At 50.6% G+C, this 19821-nt stretch overlaps 1 protein-coding gene and 2 long non-coding RNA genes across 3 annotated transcripts; 1 reads left to right on the forward strand and 2 right to left on the reverse strand.

Annotated features, from left to right (window-relative positions):
* Positions 1–221: 221 nt before the first annotated feature.
* LOC310890363 (uncharacterized protein) lies at positions 222–19821 on the reverse strand. Its single transcript, XM_083852711.1, has 8 exons — positions 12054–19821; positions 3144–3207; positions 3013–3046; positions 2793–2882; positions 1837–2136; positions 1385–1503; positions 877–1009; positions 222–367 (listed from the first exon to the last, which is right to left on the reverse strand). Exons 1-8 carry the CDS (start codon positions 12199–12201, stop codon positions 269–271), a joined length of 987 nt encoding a protein of 328 aa, XP_083708837.1. The 5' UTR covers positions 12202–19821; the 3' UTR covers positions 222–268.
* On the forward strand, positions 3221–7311 carry LOC310890365. Its single transcript, XR_014577220.1, has 2 exons — positions 3221–4294; positions 6670–7311. It is a non-coding gene; the product is annotated as an uncharacterized lncRNA (long non-coding RNA).
* On the reverse strand, positions 7660–11950 carry LOC310890366. Its single transcript, XR_014577221.1, has 2 exons — positions 11854–11950; positions 7660–11802 (listed from the first exon to the last, which is right to left on the reverse strand). It is a non-coding gene; the product is annotated as an uncharacterized lncRNA (long non-coding RNA).

Raw genomic sequence — 19821 nt, forward strand, 5'->3', positions numbered from 1 at the left:
GAGAAGGATTTGGGGGGGGGGGGGGGGAAGGGGGGAGTATTTGGGGGGGGGTCCAAAAAGGGGAGGAGGATTTGGGGGGGGGTACCCCAAAAAGGGGGGGGGCGGCACCCCGGGGGGGGGCAAAGGGGGAGAATTTGGGGGGGGAGGGGACACACAAGGGGGGGATTTGGGGTCCCAAGAGGACAACTGGGGGGGGTCACACACCCAGTGTGGGGGGGGCACGCCCCGTTTTGGGGTCTCACCTCCGGCAGGGGGGGTCCCGGGGGGGTCAGCGGCGCCTCGGTGCCCTTGGGCTCGGGGGGGGGGGGGCGCTGGCCGGGGCGTCCCCCCCCGCGGCGGCCGAGCTGGGGGGGGGCAGCGGCGGCTCCTTGAGGGCGGGGGGGGGGAGGGGGGGAGAGGGTGAGGGGACCCCAAAATGGGGGGAGTCCCATGGGACCGCCCCCCGGCACCCCAAAAAGGGGGGGGGGCAATCCCATGGGGTCTCCCCCTACACCCCAAGGCCCCCACGGGGGGGATTTGGGGACCCCAAAATAGGGCCGGGGGCAGCCCTAAGCCCCCCCCACCCCTTAAAGACCCCCCTGAGGACCCCCGAGGACCCCGAACCAGCCCCGTCCCCCCCCCACGGGGTCACCCCACAAATCAGGGACCCCAAAGCGGGGTCAGGACAATCCCATGGGGGCACCCCCACAGCCCGGGGACCCCAAAATAGGGCTGGGGGCAACCCTAAGGGCCCCCCTCCCACCTTAGGGACCCCCTGGGGACCCCAAGCCGGCCCCGCCCCCACCCCACGGGGTCACCCCAAACCCCGGGGGCCCCATAAAGGACCCCACCCCCCCCCAGGACCCCCAAAGCCCCCCCAAATCCCCCCCCCCTCACCTGGGCCGATCCGGGCTGGCGGCGGAGGAGCACGAGGGAGCGGGGCCGCTGCCCACGTGGCTCAAGCCCCGCCCCCGGCCCCGCCCCCGGCCCCGCCCCCTCGGCCCCGGCCTGGGGCTGGGCACCGAATGGCCTGGGGGCGGGGCCAGGCGTCGGGGGCGGGGCCGGGAGGGGACACGCCCCCTCCAGGCCCCGCCCCCTCCCTCCTCTGATCCCCCCTCCCCTCCTCAGCCCCCACCCCCCGCCCCTTCCCCCCTGAGGCCCCTCCCCTCTCAAGCCCCGCCCCCCTTTGGGACACCACCCTCAGGCCACGCCCCCTTTCTGGCCACGCCCCCACCCATCCCTAGGCCCCTCCCCCTCTCCAAGCCCCCCCTTTCCCTTTTAAGGCCCCGCCCACACCCTAAGTCCCACCCCGAGACCCCTCCCCGCTAGGCCCCGCCCCCTCCGCCTTTAGGCCCCGCCCCCTCTCCCGTTAAGCCCCGCCCCTCCCGTTAGGCCCCGCCCCTACCTGCGGAAGCGGGGTCGGAACCCCCGCTGCCCCCGGGTGCGCTCAGGGGGGGCCACGGTGGGCGGGGCCTGCCCGCTGGGGGGCGGGGCCTCCCCCCTTTCCTCCTCCCCCTCAGGGGCCTGGAAGGGGAGGGGAAAAGAAAAAAGGGGGGGGTCAGGAGGGGCCCCAAAACCCCCCCGGGACCCCCAAATTGTCCCCGCGTGTCCCCTAACCCCTCCCCCAGACCCCCCCCAAATCCCCCCACAACCCCCCAAATACCCCCAAGACCCCCCCAAATCCCCTCACTACCCCCCCTGAGCCCCCCCCAAATGCCCCCATTTCCCCCCCCCCCGGATCCCCCCCCAAATGCCCCCATTCCCCCCCAAACCCACTTGTTCCCCCCCCAAACGCCCCCCCAAACCCACTTGTTCCCCCCCCAAACGCCCCCCCAAACGCCCCCCCCCGGTGCCCACCTCGGTGGCCCCGCCCTGCTGCCAGTGCCCCCCCCCCGGCGGTGGAAGAAGAGGGGGGAGCCAGCGGCGGCGGTGGGGCGGTGGCAGCCGGGCGCCCCCCCCGCCCCCCGGCCCACCCTTGACAGCAGGGGGGGCAGCGGTGGCAGGAGCACTCGGGGGGGCCGCGCCTGCGGCGGGGGGGGCGGGGCCCTGCCGCGGTGGGCGGGGGTAGAAGTGGCGGAAGCGGCGGCGGTCGGGGGCGTAGCGGCTGCCCTTCACCGGGACCCCCCCCGGGCCCGTCACGTTGGCGGCTTCGGGGCCCTGCAGGGGAGGGGGAGACGCGTGAGGGGGCGGGGCTTGGGGAGGGGGCGGGGCCAGGGGGTGGGCGGGGCTAACGGGTGGGGGGCGGGGCCTGGAGGGGGAGTGGGGCGGGAGCCGGGGTGGTTACATGAGGGTAAGTGGGGCTGGAAAGGGGGCGTGGCCTAAAGGGAGGGGCGGGGCTTAGCAGGGGGCGGGGTCGGGGGTGGGCGGGGCTAATGGGAAGGGGCAGGGACTGGAGGGGGCTGGGTGGAAGGAGGGGGCGTGGCCTAAAGGGAGGGGGCGTGGCCTACGTAAAAAGGGGCGTGTCCCAGGGTGAAGGGGGCGTGGCCTGTGCAGGAGTGGGCGTGGCCTGTGCAGGAGTGGGCGTGGCCTGTGCAGGTGGTGTCCCCAGCCCTATATGCAGGGCAATGGCCCGAGGGGCGTGGCTTTCCTAAAAGAGGGCGTGGCAAAAAGAGGGGGCGTGGCCTGTGCAACGTGGGCGTGGCGATTCGGAGGGGCGTGGCCTAGGCGAGAGGGGGCGTGGCCCGGGCCAAAGGGGGCCCCAGCCCTCCATACAGCACGATGCTGAGCGAAAGGGGGCGTGGCTTGAGCGAAAGGGGGCGTGGTTCGAGCGAAAGGGGGCGTGGTTCGAGCGACAGGGGGCCCCGCCCACCTACCTTCACGCCCTGCACGATGTCGAACTCGACGGTCTCCCCGTCGCCCACACTGCGCAGGAACTTGCGGGGGTTGTTGCGCTTGATCGCCGTCTGCGGGGAGGGGGGGGGCCCCAAAAATTTGGGGAGGGGCCCCAAAATTCCAGGGGGGGTCCGCAGGGAGGTCCTGGGGGGCACCCCAAAAAATTTGGGGGGGGGGGTGTTTCAGGGGGGTTTGGGGTACCTGGTGTACGAAGACGTCCTCCTTGGTGTCATTCCTGGGGGGGCGGAGTTAATGTAGGGGGATTAATTAAGGCAATTTGTTCCCCCCCCCCTCCATAATTTGCGCCCCCCCCCCCAATTTCCCCCCCCCACCTCTTGATGAAGCCATAGCCACAGCGCACGTTGAACCACTTCACAGTGCCCAGCACCTGGGTGGCTGGGGGGGGGGAGAGAATTTGGGGTGAAAAACGTCAGTTTTGGGATTCCTCTTAGTGCCCCCCCGACCCCTTTAAGTGGCAGGGGGAGTCCCCAGGACGGGCAGGTGCCCCCCCAGTCCCTCCCAGTAAGCCCCAGTGACCTCCCAGCAACTCCCCCAGTAACTCCCAGTTAACCCCCCCAGTGACCCCCAGCCTCTCCTAGCTCCTCCCAGTTAATCCCAGTAGCTCCCAGTTAACCACAGTAACCCCCAGTACCCCCTCAGTTACCCCCTAGCCTTTCCCAGTAACACCCAGCCCCTCTCAGTTACCTCCAATACCTCCCAGCTACCCCCAGTTTTCCCCCAGCCTCTCCCAGTTTCTCCCAGTTACCCCCACTATGTGGGAATGGAAATGTTGTTTTTGCAGTGTTACATGGTACAGAAGGAAGGAATGTGGTATTGAAATATGCTTACAGTGATAAGAAAGCTTAACAGAAAACCTTGTAAAATGCAGACAGCCGGACTCCTTAGAGCAATTAGGTGAAAATCACGGTGTCAAGTCAAATCAGATAAGTGATGAAACATTACCACTTCAAACAGTAAAAAAGTCAAAAGAAGCTTGAAATTTAACAGGCCAGCAACTGAAGGCCAGGCATTGTCTGTGAAGCATCAGATAGATTGTGATCCTGGATTACCCAGTCAATGGGGAAACAGGGGAGGGTCCTGTCATCAAAAAGTACATAAACTGGGTTTTGGAACTATGGGTGCGCTCTCCTGCTTGTGGGGCGCCCGCCATTGCAATCGCGAATAAATTCCTGCTTCGCTGAGATCCTCGCCTGAGCCTGAGTTATTGGCTACGGAGTGTTTCTCACAATTTGGGGGCTCGTCCGGGATCCAGTCACCTACCGGGGAGCCCCACCGCCGCAGCAGCAGGAAGGCATGCCCCGCTGATCTCAGGGTCCTGTGCAGCGATGGCGGCTCTGCGGAGAGCTGCCAGAGGGCCCGAGGCTGATTAAAGAGGCAGGATCCGTGAAGGAGTGGGGAAAAGGAAGAAGGTAGACACTCAGGGTTTTAAGAATTGATCCGGTAACTCTGTGCACAGACCAAGGTAAGAAATATTAAGTATTGCTTTGGGGGTCGGGTGAGACTCTGTGTGATGTGTGATGCGTGATTGAGACGTACTTTTGTACGGAGCGAGTGTGGGGTCCTGATCCGCGGTGCCGCAGCTCCGCGAGGGGCGCAGGCAGAGACGGACGAAGCGTGAGATAGGGGAGAGAAAGGAAGAGTCTCGGGAAATTTGGTGTGCGGTAATCCTTGCACGGGGTAGTGCTCGGAAGTGCACCAGGGAAATGTGGTGTATGGTAAGCCCTTGCACAGGGAAGTGAGAGATTTAGAAAGGCTGGTGGAAGAGGCATGGAGGGTATTTAGGAATCGAGAAGGGAATGAGAAACAAAGGCTGGGTAGGGCTATTGCTGCGGCAACTGTTGCGGCCTTACAGAGGCAAGAAGAACCTTTTCGGGGAAAAGGAAGAGGGAATGGGATAAGGGGAAGGTCAGTAAAGCCTCCCCTGAGACCGAATCAGTGTGCATATTGTAGGGAAGTGGGTCATTGGAAAAGGGAATGTCCGAAACAATGGGAGAAGAACAGGTTGATGGTAGCTAGTGTATCTCCCGACCAATGAAGTGGACCGGGGGATTCTACCCTAGCAGATCCGCTGGTTAAAATTAAGCTAGGGAAATCAGGACAGGAAGTGGAGTTTTTAATTGACACAGGAGCGACTTATTCTGTGTTAAACCAGAAATTGATACCAGAGGATGAGGATTTTGTGACGGTGATAGGAGCTACAGGCCAGCACGAGAAAGCCTTTTTCCTAAGGCCTTTAAAATATAAGTTAGGGAAACAGATGGGAATACATAGGTTTTTATATTTACCAGGATCCCCGAAGTCTTTGCTGGGGCGAGATTTACTAGAACAATTAGAAGCGGAAATTGTCTTTGAAAAAGGGAAGGTGGGGTTAAAGGTGAGAGAAGAAAAGCTGATAACCGCGCTAAGCTTAACGCTGATACAAGCAGACCCCATCGGTAAAGTACCTTCGGAGATTTTAGACCAAGTTTACCCAGGAGTCTGGGCTACTGACATCCCTGGGCGAGCCAAAAATGCAGCCCCGATAGTGGTGAGATTAAAGCCAGGGGAAAGGCCAGTTAAGATTAAGCAATATCCCCTAAGATTAGAAGACAGGAAAGGAATTAAGGGGATAGTGGATAAGTTTTTAAAACATGGACTGCTGGTTGAGTGTGAATCTGAATATAATACTCCTATACTACCAATTAAGAAGCCAGATGGGAAGAACTATAGATTAGTGCAGGATTTAAGAGCTATAAATAAGATCACTGAAGATATACACCCTGTGGTAGCCAACCCGTACACATTACTGACTAAATTAAAAGATAATTTAGTTTGGTTTACCGTACTGGATTTAAAAGATGCCTTCTTCTGCCTGACTTTAGCCCCAGAAAGTCAGAAGCTTTTTGCTTTTGAATGGGAAAATCCAGACTCAGGACGAAAGGCTCAATTGACCTGGACCGTATTGCCGCAGGGATTCAAAAACAGCCCCACGATTTTTGGGAATCAACTAGCAAAAGAGCTTGAGGTTTGGGAGGCCCCAAACACCGAAGGAGTTCTGCTGCAATACGTTGATGACCTTTTGATAGCCACTGAGAATAGGAGCAGCTGCATGCAATGGACGATAAGTCTCCTTAATTTTCTGGGTTTGAATGGGTATCGAGTCTCTCAACAGAAGGCTCAGCTGATTCAGTCACGTGTAACTTACTTGGGGTTTGAGATTTCAGGGGGACAAAGGGAGTTAGGAACAGAACGGAAAGAAACTATCTGCCGTACCCCAGAACCACAGACCATTAAGGAATTACGAACTTTTCTAGGGATGACAGGTTGGTGCCGTCTATGGATTAATAATTATGGACTAATTGTAAAACCCCTATATGACCTCATCAAGAATAACCAATCAAAATTGGTCTGGACGGGGGAAGCACGGGCTGCCTTTAAGAAGCTTAAATTGGAGTTAATGCGAGCACCAGCTTTGGGTCTACCGGACTTGTCTAAACCCTTTTGGTTGTACTCCTATGAGAGACAAGGGATGGCTCTGGGGGTGCTGGCACAGAAGCTGGGCCCCTACAGGAGAGCTGTGGCCTACTTCTCTAAACAACTGGATGAAGTAAGTAAAGGTTGGCCGGGTTGCCTTCGAGCGGTGGCCGCTGTCATCATGAATATACAGGAGGCTCGGAAGTTCACTGTGGGACAGAAGATAACCGTGCTGGTATCACACACTGTCTCGGCAGTCTTGGAGCAGAAAGGGGCACACTGGTTATCCCCTCAAAGATTTTTAAAATACCAAGCAATACTGATGGAGCAAGATGACGTAGAAATTGTGGTTACTAACATTGTGAACCCAGCTTCTTTCCTTAGTAACGCTCCTGACGAGCCAGTGGTCCACGATTGCATCGAAACTATGGAAACTGTGTATTCTAGCCGACCAGATCTCAAGGAGGAGCCCTTGGAAGACGCGGACGAATCATGGTATACTGATGGAAGCAGCTTTGTGAAACAAGGACAACGCAAAGCAGGGTATACGGTGACGACCACTCAACAGGTAATTGAGTAGAAACCATTACCCCCTGGGACGTCTGCTCAGAAAGCAGAAATAATTGCCCTTATGCGGGCATTGGAACTAGCAGCAGGAAAGAAAGTAAATATCTGGACAGACTCTAAGTATGCATTTGGTGTGGTGCATGCACATGGGGCTATCTGGAAGGAACGAGGATTATTAACGGCCCAAGGAAAACAAATAAAATATGCTGAGGAGATTTTGAAGTTGTTGGAAGCGGTAAAGCACCCAGAGAAGGTGGCTGTTATACATTGCCGGGGACACCAAAAAGGAACCGCTGACTTCGAGGTAGGGAACCGATTGGCTGACCAAGAAGCAAAAAGGGTGGCCGGATTGGCTGAGGCAGAAGCGCTCACTTTAATACCAGACGGTAAAATACAAACTTTAGGTGAAGGACAGGAACCTAGGTACACACAGGAAGATCAAAAGTTAATTGGGGACCTGGGAGGAAAAGCAAGGAGTGATGGATGGGTATACCTGAAAGATAATAGGGTTGTACTACCCTCTAATTTAATATGGCCTACGGTCATGGCAGAACATAATAAGACTCACTGGGGAGCAGACACCTTATATAAAAATCTGAGTCGAGTCTTGGTGGGAAGAAATCTGTATACTACGGTAAAACAAGTAACCCAGCAATGCAGTATTTGTTTGCATCATAACCCTAATACAGAAAATAGGGTAAAGTTCGGAATAATCAGTAAAGGAAACTATCCAGGACAACAATGGCAGATAGATTTTTCAGAACTGCCAAGAAAAGGGGGGTATCGATACTTGTTGGTTTTGACAGATACTTTTTCCGGGTGGCCGGAGGCTTTTCCCTGTCGAACCAACAAGGCAAGAGAAGTGGTTAAGGTTTTACTGAATGAGATAATACCGCGTTTCGGAATTCCGGCAGCAATGTCCTCGGATAGAGGCTCTCATTTTTGTGCGCAAATAGTTCAAGAAGTAAGTAAGGTCTTAGGGGTAGACTGGCAACTCCATACCCCTTACAGACCACAGGCAAGCGGACAAGTGGAAAAGATGAATCATCTAATCAAACAACAAATAGCCAAAATAGGACAAGAGACTAATTTATCATGGCCTCAGTCTCTCCCTTTGGCTTTACTTAGAATTAGAGTAAAACCACGGACAAAGGAAAATCTAAGCCCTTTTGAAATATTATACGGAAGACCCTATCAGTTTTTGTTCAGCGGGGAGGACCTGACGCAACTGGGGTTGGGATACTTGTATAATTATTTAATAGGACTCCAAAAACAGTTGGATCAAATATCTAAAGTTGTCTCAGGAACCAGGGCTAGAGGGCTGGACCAACCAATCCACCCCTTTAAACCTGGGGATTATGTGTATGTAAAAGCATTTGCAGGTCGCCCTTTGGAAGAAAAGTGGACGGGACCATACCAGGTGCTGCTGACAACACATACCGCCATCAAGATTAAGGAGCAAACGGCCTGGATCCATTATTCGAGAGTGAAGAAAGCTCCAAAAGCCCCCTGGAAAGTAACGCTGGGTGACGGTGAACTGAAACTAAAGTTCAGTCAAGCGAAATGAAGACACTATGGTCAGGAGTATTTAGTAATGTAGTTAGCAGAAATTTAGTTAACAGAATTGTTTTATTTCTGTGGCTTATAGTTGTAATTGTGATTCAAGAATTGGAAGGTGCTTCTATGATGATAGAGAATGGTGGGTGGCCTTGGTCTGAAGCCGTAACCACAGAGGATAAGAGCAATCATCCTTACTGGCATTGGGATCTAGCCAATGGCAAGTTTCAAAGGTGTTACCAATATGGGAAAAGGCTGAAGACCAGGACCACAGACTAATAATAGATGCACTTAGTATGGCGCAAGATAATGTATCTTTAGCTCTTAGTTGTATACAGGTACAGTTATGGATGCAGGCAACGGCTGCCTTGATCATTAGGGAAGGAAGTGAAGGCATTTTTCCGGCTGAAGTCTGAAAGATTGTTTGGGACAATGCCAATGATTTTGAAAAGAAGTTCCAATCTTGGTGGACTCTGGTAAATTTTACCTATGATCCCATTATTAACATGGCTACTGCCTTTGTGCTTACTATACGTAATGCTACAGTTTATGTTATCCACCCCATTGTTGCACTAGGGTTAAATCATGAGGAAACAGTGCTCTATCCTTCGGAGCATAGAACCTGGGCCCGGATGAAGAATGGGAAATGGCAGTCTGTGAATCTGGAATCATGTGTTACCCGGGAACAACAAGGATTTATTTGTGAGAGCAACACAATTGATGCTCAGGATGTCTGTCTTGACACTGAGCAAGGTGTTTGCCACTTTGAAATTCATCCAAATACTAGTCAAAAGACTGTGCTTGTATATATTGGTCAAGGCTGTGTGTGTTTAAGAACTGCTTGTGCTTTTGTAGAAGTAGATAAGGAAAACATAACTCTACCTAGCAAAAATCATTCTAACTTTTGTATTTGTAACTTTGTTAGAATCATCGGGTGTGATTTTTTATATTCAGCACCAGTGGTATCCCACCAGTTGATCAAGTCCAACAACACAATGTATCACAAGTTATTACCCACACCTATTGGGATGAACCTCACACTAGTGAAGCAATTACTTAAACACCAAGACCTGATCAAAATTTTAAAAGGCATTCAGGAAGATGGAGAGAAGACTTTAATCACTGTCCACCATGATACAAAAGAAATAAACAGAGTTTTGCAAAGAGTAAAACAAGACACAGATCATAGCTGGTGGGACAAACTCTTTGGATGGTCGCCAACTGCAACTGGGATTTTGAACACATTGTGTCACCCAATTATTGTTCTATTGATGTTAGTTGGTAAAAGTTTAATATTGTCTTTTGTAATACTTGTTTGGAATTGGAAATTGTTACAACGAATGGCAATATTAGCTTCCCTGACGAAAGTACATGGCAAGGTATTGAGGGATACATATCGTAGAGGCTGGGAAGAAGAATTTTTGTATTCGGAAAGGTCTCTACTGACATAGAGGAAATATAGAAACAAAAGTTAACCTCATGGTTACCCAACTTTCAATAGTTAGAACAAGTTTTTACTGATCTGGTTATGTTATTGGTAGTAGGAATATTTGTATGTATGTCACTGCGATACTGCTAATGATAAGGGCATGCAATGCAAAAGAATTTGCATGGGGAAAAGAAAAGGGGGGATTGATTAGGGAAGCTGAGGCGATTCCAGATACGAAAGGGTTAAGAATGAAACTATTAAAGGAGAACAGAACATTAGGTGTAGGGCAGGAAGCAGATGTACGGACAATGTATCTCAAAATAGGACATACGGGCAATATATCTCGAACAAGACATTGGAATCCAAGATAAGAAAATAATGAGCAGAAGATTCGAAGAAAAAAACAGTCCTTGCGGTTAGGAAGAAAGCTAATTCAGCAGAATCCTGACCAAGGGTGAAAAGTACACTGTGAGGAAGACTTATGGCCTTCCTCTCTGAGACCACCGACCACAGCTCGACGACCCCTGCCCAAGACCACTGAGAGGATCTGCACAGGCGCAGGACACAAAAAACTGATTAGCATGAGAAGCGAGAGTAGGCGGGGTTAGATAATGAATATGTATAGGCGTTAATAAAATATTAATCACTGTGATGTATAAATTTGGGACGGCTTTTCACTTCGGGAGGCACGATAGGCGGAAAGATCCCCCGTGCATCCGGCGCCGTCAATAAAGAATAAATCACTTAAAGAAATTGGATTTATGATCTTTGAATCACTTACCAGCAGAGAGGTTAGGAGTTTCCTAGGACCTAACTTATACTCTTGGGGAGGGGGAATTACGTATATAAATATGTTGTTTACAGGGAAAGAAATGGGAATGATCAGGAGGAGAGCTGCTATACAAAAATGGGAAAGAACTCATCCTCCAGGACCAGGGGTAATACCGGCAGGGCAGAAATACCCACTTGCCGATCCTGGCTGGAAGAATAATAGTGTGCAACACAGAAATCATACGAGAGACTTGGGGTCAGAATGAGAAAGTACTTGGGGATGAATCCTGAGGACCCGGTATCCCAAGGGCTCTTGAAAGCTCATTTTGTGATTGAAGCCTGGCAAGATGCACAGAAAATGCTCCAGAAGGTGGGGGGGATGTAGTGACCAGTCACTGGGGGGCCCTCCTGCGGGAGGCCCTGAACGTGTGTGTCAAGAGGGGAGATGAGAAGGAAAGCAGAGGGTGAAACTAATGGTACTGACAGCGTAGCAGGTAGTCAGGCAGAGGGTTGGAGAAAGAGGAAGAAAATCTTCAGGGGGAGTCAGGGCCAGGATGGAAAAGAGAGGAAGAGAGATGAAGGAATGGCAGGCAAGGAAAGCTACCCGTGTTGTGGCCTGAATCTTAGCAGGGACAGGCTTTGATGGGATGTTTTAAGTGTGGGCAGGCTGGCCACTTCAGGTAGGAATATCCGGAGTGGAAGAAGGAAGGTATGGAATTAAGTTGGCTAATGACTGAGACTTTGGTGAAAGTACAGGCTGGAGAAAGACAAGAAGCGTTAAAAAGGGTTATGGAAGGTGTTAAAGGTGTGGTATGTAATGTTTGACAGAGCTGTTTTTTGAATGAGTTGGGAAAGTTGAAGGAGCAGGGAAAGAGGGTGTAGGCACTATCTAAGTAACAGTCTAGAGGTTTTGGTATATTTGCTGTGGTGTTTGGTCAGTTTCCCAAGTATCGAGAAGGGGGGGACGGGGGGGGCAGCCTGCTCCACCAGGGGCCTCTCCACAGGCCGCAGGGGGCTTCGGCTCCGGCGCCTGGAGCGCCTCCACCCCCTCCGTCTGTGCTGACTTTGGTGTCTGCGGGGAGGTTTCTCGCTCCTCGCTCTCCCAGCTGCTGTTGAGCAGCAGGTTTTTGTTTGTTTGTTTGTTTGTTTTCGGAGTGTTTCTCACAACTATCCCCCCCAGCCTCTCCCAGTAGCTTCCAGCACCCCCCAGTTACCCCCCCAATCTCTCCCAACCCCCCCAGTACCCCCCAGCCCCTCCCAGTTACCCCCCAAGGCCTCTCCCAGTTTCCCCCAGTACCCCCCTAGCCCCCCCAGTGAACCCCAGTACCCCCCAGCTACCCCCACCCCACCAGAGGAGTGTGGCAGGGTGAGGGCTCATCACCCCAAGCCCCCTGCACCCCCCTCCTAACACCCCCGGTGAGCACGGCCTGTCCCCACCCCTCACCCAGCACGGGCTTGGCACGGGGCACAGCTGCAGGCTCTGAGGTAACGGCCGGGGGGGGAGCGGCAGCGGCACCGGCCTCTGAGGGGGACGGTGGGGGGCCCGGGGGGGAGCCGGGCGGCTCGGCAGGGCCCTGCGAGTCGCTCAGCATGGCCGCGGCCACCGGGGAGCGATAGCGGAGAGAACCGGGGGAGGCTGGTAACAGGCCTGGTCGCTGAGGGGGAGAGAACAGCGCCGAGCTCCGACCCTGTCGCCGCCGCCGCCGCTTTTGAGGGGGTTCTGCCCGGGGCTGCCTCGCCAACGGCCGCCAGGCTCCGCCCCCCCGGCTTCGCGCCTCGCCCGCGGCTTCCCATTGGCTGGCAGGGAGCGGGGGGGGGAGGGGAAGGGCGGCGATTGGGCGCGTTATATTTTGGCGTTATATTGGGTTATATTGGGTTATATTGGGTTATATTGGGTTATATTGCGTTATATTGGGCGCGTGGCGGGCACGAGGCGCGCGGCACCACGTGGGGGGAGGGATAAAGGCTGGAGCGGGGCGGAGCATGCGTGAGTGGCAGCGCCTGTCCCTCCCTGTCTCCCCCCTCCGCTCTCTGTTCGCGCATGCAGAGAAGCGCCGCCGCGCTCATTTGTGTGTGTTAACATAAATTTACTTAACGTCAACGTCTGCGTTCGGCTGGGGGTGCTGCGCAGTGCCGGGCGGGGCAACGTTTGTACGTATTTAAAGAAATGTACGTTTTCATAGGTAAAAGCGTCCCGCACCTGTGGTGATTTGCATAAACTTTCATGATCTGGGCGTGGGGGGGGCTGTAAGGAATAGTCCAGCAATTCGTGCCACTAAGGGGTGTGAAGGGTTAACATTGAGGCCTGGGTTTAGGCGAGAAGAGAACAAAGGGATTTCTTCAGAGAAAAACTGCTGACTGTGCACGGACCTGCAGTAACTTCTGACAGCCGGCCAAGAGAGCACTAGATAAGGAGGAAGAATACGAGCCTCCCTGTCCGAGCGGCCCCCGAGAAACTAACAGAGACTGATAAGCAGGCGCACCTGGGAGGACTTCGGATTCGGGAAACCAATTATAATAACCCTGCCTCTTCTAGAAGTAGTAATGAATATGTATTAGCCTAGGAGCATAAAAACCAGCCGCCTTACGTAACAGGTGTGCGTCCCGGTGGAGCAGAGACTCCCGGCGCACCCAGCGCTGTTTGCTTGCCTCTATTCATTTAATAAATTGTAAACTTTGATTGTAATCCTATTTGGGACTCAGTCATTTATAACAATTGGGGGCTCGTCCGGGATGGTCTTGGTTCCTGAATTCTGACTTGATCTAGGAGGGGCGCCCCCACCATTTGGTGGCTCCTGTTCGAGTCAGGTCGGGGCTAATGCCATCTTGAACCTGAATAAGGGCAAGCAAAGATTTAGATTTTTTTATGAGCTCCCTTTGCCGGCTGCAGCACTATATTTTGCCCGTAATTCTGCGCGCGAAGATCCGAACGAAGACGACGGAGGCGTAAGTATTTAAGGCGTATACCGTTCGGTTGGGTGGGATTCGGTTGCCTGTGTGTGTGAGAGTGTGACTGAGACGGAACGTAGTTCCGAAGCGATTGTGGAGGTCTTCTAACCGCGGTTCCAATCTCCCGCGAGGGACTTGGCCGGTGAAGGACCGAAGCGATTCCTATAGGATTCGTGGGTGGGTGATAGGTCCTAAACCCCCTGCGAGACACTCTCACTAAGGCAACCAAGGGCTGTAGGAATTGCCACAGTAAAATTCCTAGATGGGTCAGACAAAATTGAAGACCCGGGACCAGAGAAAAGGGAGCAAATTACCAGACATACCACCAGAAAGTCCATTAGGGATAATGATTAGAAATTGGAACGATAGGGGCCCCAGAAAAGGGAAAAAGTAAATTAAAAATGGTTCAGTATTGTATGACAGAGTGGCCAAAGGAGCCTTTAAGACCACATGTCTTTTGGCCCGTTTTCGGATCCTTTGAAGACTGGGTTTGCCAGGCCTTAAATATACATGTTAATTCAAAGGAACCTTTTAGCCAGGAGGAAAGTGATTATGCAGGATTATGGATCAGGATCTCACGTCCTTTTCCAGCCTCAGTATTTACACTAAAAGCAGACGAGAAGTTTGAAGAAGAAGAGAACAAAAAAATAAAAAATAAAAAAAAAAGGAAAAAGAAAAAGATGATGAATGGGAGTCATTGGATAACCTACCACCTCTGTATCCTAACAATCCACCCCCGGCGGTGCATCTTGTAATCCTGTTTTGTTCTTAAGTGTTTTGACTGTGTCAAGGAGGAAGGTGGGAGCATTATCTAAGTAACAGTTTAAAAGTTTGGGTATATTCGCGGTGGTGTTCGGTCAGTTTCCCAAGTATCGGGGGAGAGGGGCTGACCGATTATCAAAGTGGTAGAACGGAGAGCCACTTCTTTGGTGGTTCGGGCCTGAGCCCTGGGAATTTGGTAAGAAGGGGGAGAGCGAATTTATTTAGGCCTCAATACCTTTTTAAACCCCCATCTTGACGGATACACAGGAGTGATTCCTTGTTTTGTGTAGGCTTACTAACAAAGTGCATGAGAAAAATTAGCATTTGGCTTGAAATTCGGTCTTATTGAAATGTAAATTTTGTGGAAAAGGTGTTATTGTTTGTCTAGAAGACCGAAGGCCGAGTGCTTCAGGTGTTTTTCCGAAGTCCTGCGGATTTACGCTTGGAACGGGGCTCATTAATAATCTGAAATAGTAAAGTTTGTATGTGGAAAGAAGAGTTTAATCCCAGAGAATTGGGACATTTGGGAAGAAGATTAGGAAAAGATAGTAAAAACCTGCAATAAAAAGGTTTGTGTGGAAATTGAAACAAGGGACAGTAACTAATATAAATAAATAAAAGGGAATGGGAAATCAAGGAAAAGGGGAAAATCCAAAAAAAAAAGACGTCCTAAAAAAGAAAAAGCCTCCTTGGGTGCATATTGGCACATTGGAAGGATATTGTTAGAAATGGGGGCACAGAAAGCAAGAGGACTTCCACTAAGTATTGCAATCAATGGTGGCCACTATATAAACTAAATGGCCGCTTTATGGATCAATCGACTATAACAGTGTCTTGCAATTAATGTTTTTGAGGAGAGAAGGAAAATAGGATGAAATGTTGTATAGTGATATGTTGTTTCAGCATCTTGGAGGGAAAAGGTTTGGAATTAAGTTGGCCCCTGACTGAGCCTTTGGTGTTGGCATTAGAAAAGTACGGGCTGGAGAAAGATAAAGGAAGCGTTAAAAGGATTGTTGAAGGTGTTAAAGGCTGTGTGGCATGTAGTATTTAACAGAGCTGTTTGATGCTGAATGAGCAGGGAAGGAGGATGTAGGAATGTTAATAGTTCCGTCTCAACCCGAGGCTGAGATCTCTAAATCGCGGGTGTGAACCCTCTGGGGCAGGGGGACCGTGATGGGTCCGAGAGAGTTGTCGTGGAAACAGAAAAGCAGCTAACTCTTGAAACAACCTGAGTTCGTGTGTGAGCTCAGATTGCCAATGGGACCGCTCAGGGAACTTCCAACCATTGCATTCCCCTGACCGACCCCCTCACTGAGACCCTAATCACCCCGGAAATTATGTAAATACCAAAATCTGGTTAAATTGGCTATTGGGAATTGAGAATCTGTTCCAACAAGGTCCAAAAGAAACCCCTATGGAATTTATGGAATTTTTGAATTTCTGGACCCACTTTGAAATGCAATGAAAAAAAAAAATGGACCTGGCTTAAAAAAAAAAAAAAAAAAAAAAAAGAGAGAGAGAGGCAACTGGCTAGCCTCTTTCCAGGGCAATCAGCCCCTGATATCAGAAAGAAATTGTCTTAGGCTGCAGGACAAACTTACAACAGTCAGGAATGATGGGGACCTGGGGCATCTACCCTAGCACGTCCACTAGTTGAAATAAAGCTAGGAAACGAAGACAGAGGCTTGAATTTTTTGTTGGTTATGGGAGCTTCTTTCTCTGTGTTAATTAGGCTGTAAATGTAATAGGAGCAACATATTCAGTGTTAAATAGTTTAAAAGGACGATTAGGAACTAAGACAACTACAATAATTGGAGCCACAGGGAAAGAGGAGGAATGGTCATTCTTACAACCCCTTGATTTGCGTTTTGGGGGTAAGGAACTAACCCATGAATTTTAGTATGTACCAGAATGCCCGATGCCACTCTTTGGACGGGATCTATTAGCCAAATTAGATGCAACAATAACCTTGAGGATGGAGAATTAATAATGAAGGTACCTGAGTCCAAAGTAGGCCAAATCCTAATGATCAAAGATAAACCCTTTGTTAATATTCCAAGAGAAGTAGAAAATGCAGTTATAGCAACAGTACGGGAAACAGATGTACCAGGGAAGTCGAAACTGGCACAACTGGTAAAGGTGGAATTAAAGGAAGGAGCCAAACCTGTTTGAATCAAACAATATCCGCTTAAGATAGAAGCTAGGCATGGGAATGGTGAAAATTATTGACAAATTTCTCAAATATCAGATTCTGGAAGAATGTAAATCGGAATACAATACTCCAATTTTTCCAGTAAAGAAGCCGAATGGCGAGTATAGATTTGTACAAGATCTTAGAGCAATAAATGAAATAACAAAGGATATTCACCCGGTAGTAGCTAATCCTTACACATTGTTAACATCTGTGAAAGGGAAATATAAATGGTTTACCGTGATAGATTTAAAGGATGCCTTCTTTTGCATACCTCTTGATAAAGATAGTAGAAAATTATTTGCCTTCAAATGGGAAAACGTATTGAAGTTTTTGGACCACATATGGTAACAACCGTTTTGGAACAAAGTGGGGGGGGGCACTGGTTATCACCCAGCTGGATGGTGAAATATCAGGCAATCCTAACTGAACAAGATGACATAACCTTGAAAACGACTAACCTGTTATATCCAGCAGTATTTCTAGGAACCGTTCCAGAAGAAGGACCGTTGGAACACAATTGTGTGGAAATAATCGAACATACGCCAGCCACAAAGATTTGAAGGATGTACCCCTTGAAAGGTATTCAGTGGGAATACCACACTCCGTGGCACCCACAAAGCTCAGGGAAAGTAGAAAGGGTGAATCAAACAATAAAACAACAATTGGCTAAGTTAATGATCGAGACACAGCTGCCCTGGACGAAATGCTTACCATTGGCACTTTTAAACATAAGAACTAAACCACACAGTGAGACTGGTTATCATCATATGAAATGTTATATGGTATGCCTTATTCTCAAGGGATGCCCCTAGGGAACAATGTAGTTGAGGATCATAGTATCCAGAAATACATAATTACCATTGGAAGGAGATTACAGGAGATAAGAGAAATTGGGATGATGACTCAGACACCACCTTTAGGATTTGCTATTCATAAAATACAACCAGGAGACAAGGTCTTAATAAAAACCTGGAGAGAAGAATCATTGAACCCCCGATGGGAGGGACTGTACCTTGTTTTACTTACTACTGAAACAGCTGTGAGAACAGCAGAAAGGGGTTGGACCCACGCATCCAGAATAAAAGGACCAATAACTACCGAAGCCTGGAGGGTTGAGTCCACTCCTGGGGAACTGAAACTGAGACTAAAGAGGAACTGATATCCCAGCAATGAGGTTCTGCATGAATTAAGGGCACTGGATAAAGAGGACAAGGCTGAAGGGAGGAAAGGGAGAAGGCAAGACCGGGGTAGGACCCTCCACTGCGGCGTGTATGGTCTACCGAGGGAGGCAACCCCTATGGGTATTGACTGCCGAGTGAGAGTGCCTCGACCGGACTTCTCCCACACCAAGATCAGTTTGTCCTGAGAAAAATAACATGAGAACCTCTTAAACCCATAATAAAATTGTGATTAGTTTTTCCAGGAGCTGGATCACCCTGAAGGGCTGAATGGTAACACAAGCTCTGAAAGCGGGCCCAACCCCATGATTGAAGGCGCTTCCCACACTCTCAAGATTGGACGGCGAAAAAGGCTTATAATATGACAGGTCGCCAAAGAGAACTGAATTGTGACTGTAAGTGGAAACCCAACGTGGGAGCTTGGAAGCGTGCATATACGAGTACAAACGGGGCAGACATTGTAACAGGACCACTCGGTAACAAGGACACTCTGTATTATCACGCCCCAAAGGGTAAAGATGGATGGGATGGTCATTTTCCAAACGGGACGTGGGCCCTAAAGGGACATTATTGGGTGTGTGGCAAACATGCTTACAAGAGGCTACCCGGAAACTGGTCGGGAATATGCTATGTGGGGTACATAAGACCCTTGTTCTTTTTATTGTCACAAACACAAGGAAATCATTTAGGAATAAGATTATATGATGACCTGAACAGAGTAAAACGATCTATTGATACTTCCTTATCCGGGGATAGTGCCCAAAAATGGGGAAAGGATGAATGGCCTCCTGAAAGAATCATACAGCATTATGGGCCAGCTACCTGGAACCCGAATGAGTTGGTATCAGGAGCCCGAGAACCTATTTATAATTTGAACCGAATAATTAGGTCGCAAGCTATCCTCGAAGTTGTAACCAATCAAACAGTGACGACCTTGGATCTTCTGGATGATCAATCCACTCAGATGAGGAATGCTATCTTTCAACGTAGAATGGTCTTAGACTATTTACTAGCAGAAGAAGGGGGAGTGTGTGGAAAACTGAACGATTCTAGTTGTTGTTTACAAATTGATGATAATGGAAAAGTGGTTAAGCAGATAACAAAGGAAATTAGGAAGCTAGCCCACGTCCCAGTACAAACTTGGAAGGGTATGGATTGGGATTTCTTTTCATGGTTGCCCGGTGGACCATGGGTTAAAAGAATGCTATTTTTATTTTTATGTGGTGTAATGACATTATTGTTTATGCCTTGCATGATACCTTGCTTTACGTTGTTGATACGGCGGATAATAAATAGCACCCAATTTGTGATGACTTTGGGAGAGAAAAGGTGATGTGTCGATAATGATGCTTAAGAAATGGACACCCCGAGAGCTGACTGATGAAATCCAACTGCTACTAACAAAGGTTGAAGAAGAGACACGAATTGATGATATTAAAAAAAAAAAAAGGGAGGAATTGTAAGGAATAGTCCAGCAATTCGTGCCACTAAGGGGTGTGAAGGGTTAACATTGAGGCCTGGGTTTAGGCGAGAAGAGAACAAAGGGATTTCTTCAGAGAAAAACTGCTGACTGTGCACGGACGTGCAGTAACTTCTGACAGCCGGCCAAGAGAGCACTAGATAAGGAGGAAGAATATGAGCCTCCCTGTCCGAGCGGCCCCCGAGAAACTAACAGAGACTGATAAGCAGGTGCACCTGGGAGGACTTCGGATTCGGGAAACCAATTCTAATAACCCTGCCTCTTCTAGAAGTAGTAATGAATATGTATTAGCCTAGGAGCATAAAAACCAGCCGCCTTACGTAACAGGTGTGCGTCCTGGGGGAGCAGAGACTGCCGGCGCACCCAGCGCTGTTTGCTTGCCTCTATTCATTTAATAAATTGTAAACTTTGATTGTAATCCTATTTGGGACTCAGTCATTTATAACAGGGCGGAGGATTAACGAGGGCCTTGCCGGGCCGTTAATTGCCCTCACTAAGCTCATTTGCATACAAGCCGGCGCTTCTCGCCGCGCCGTTGCCATGGCAGCCGCTCGCCCCCTTCCCAAGATGGCGGCGGGCGACGCTCTGCCCGCCGAGCCCCGTCTCTATGGCCGGGAGGGCAGCGCGCATGCGCAGTGTGGGGGCGGGG

This window comes from Anser anser (assembly GCF_964211835.1).
Source record: "Anser anser genome assembly, contig: HAP1_SCAFFOLD_371, whole genome shotgun sequence".
Taxonomy (NCBI): domain Eukaryota; kingdom Metazoa; phylum Chordata; class Aves; order Anseriformes; family Anatidae; genus Anser; species Anser anser.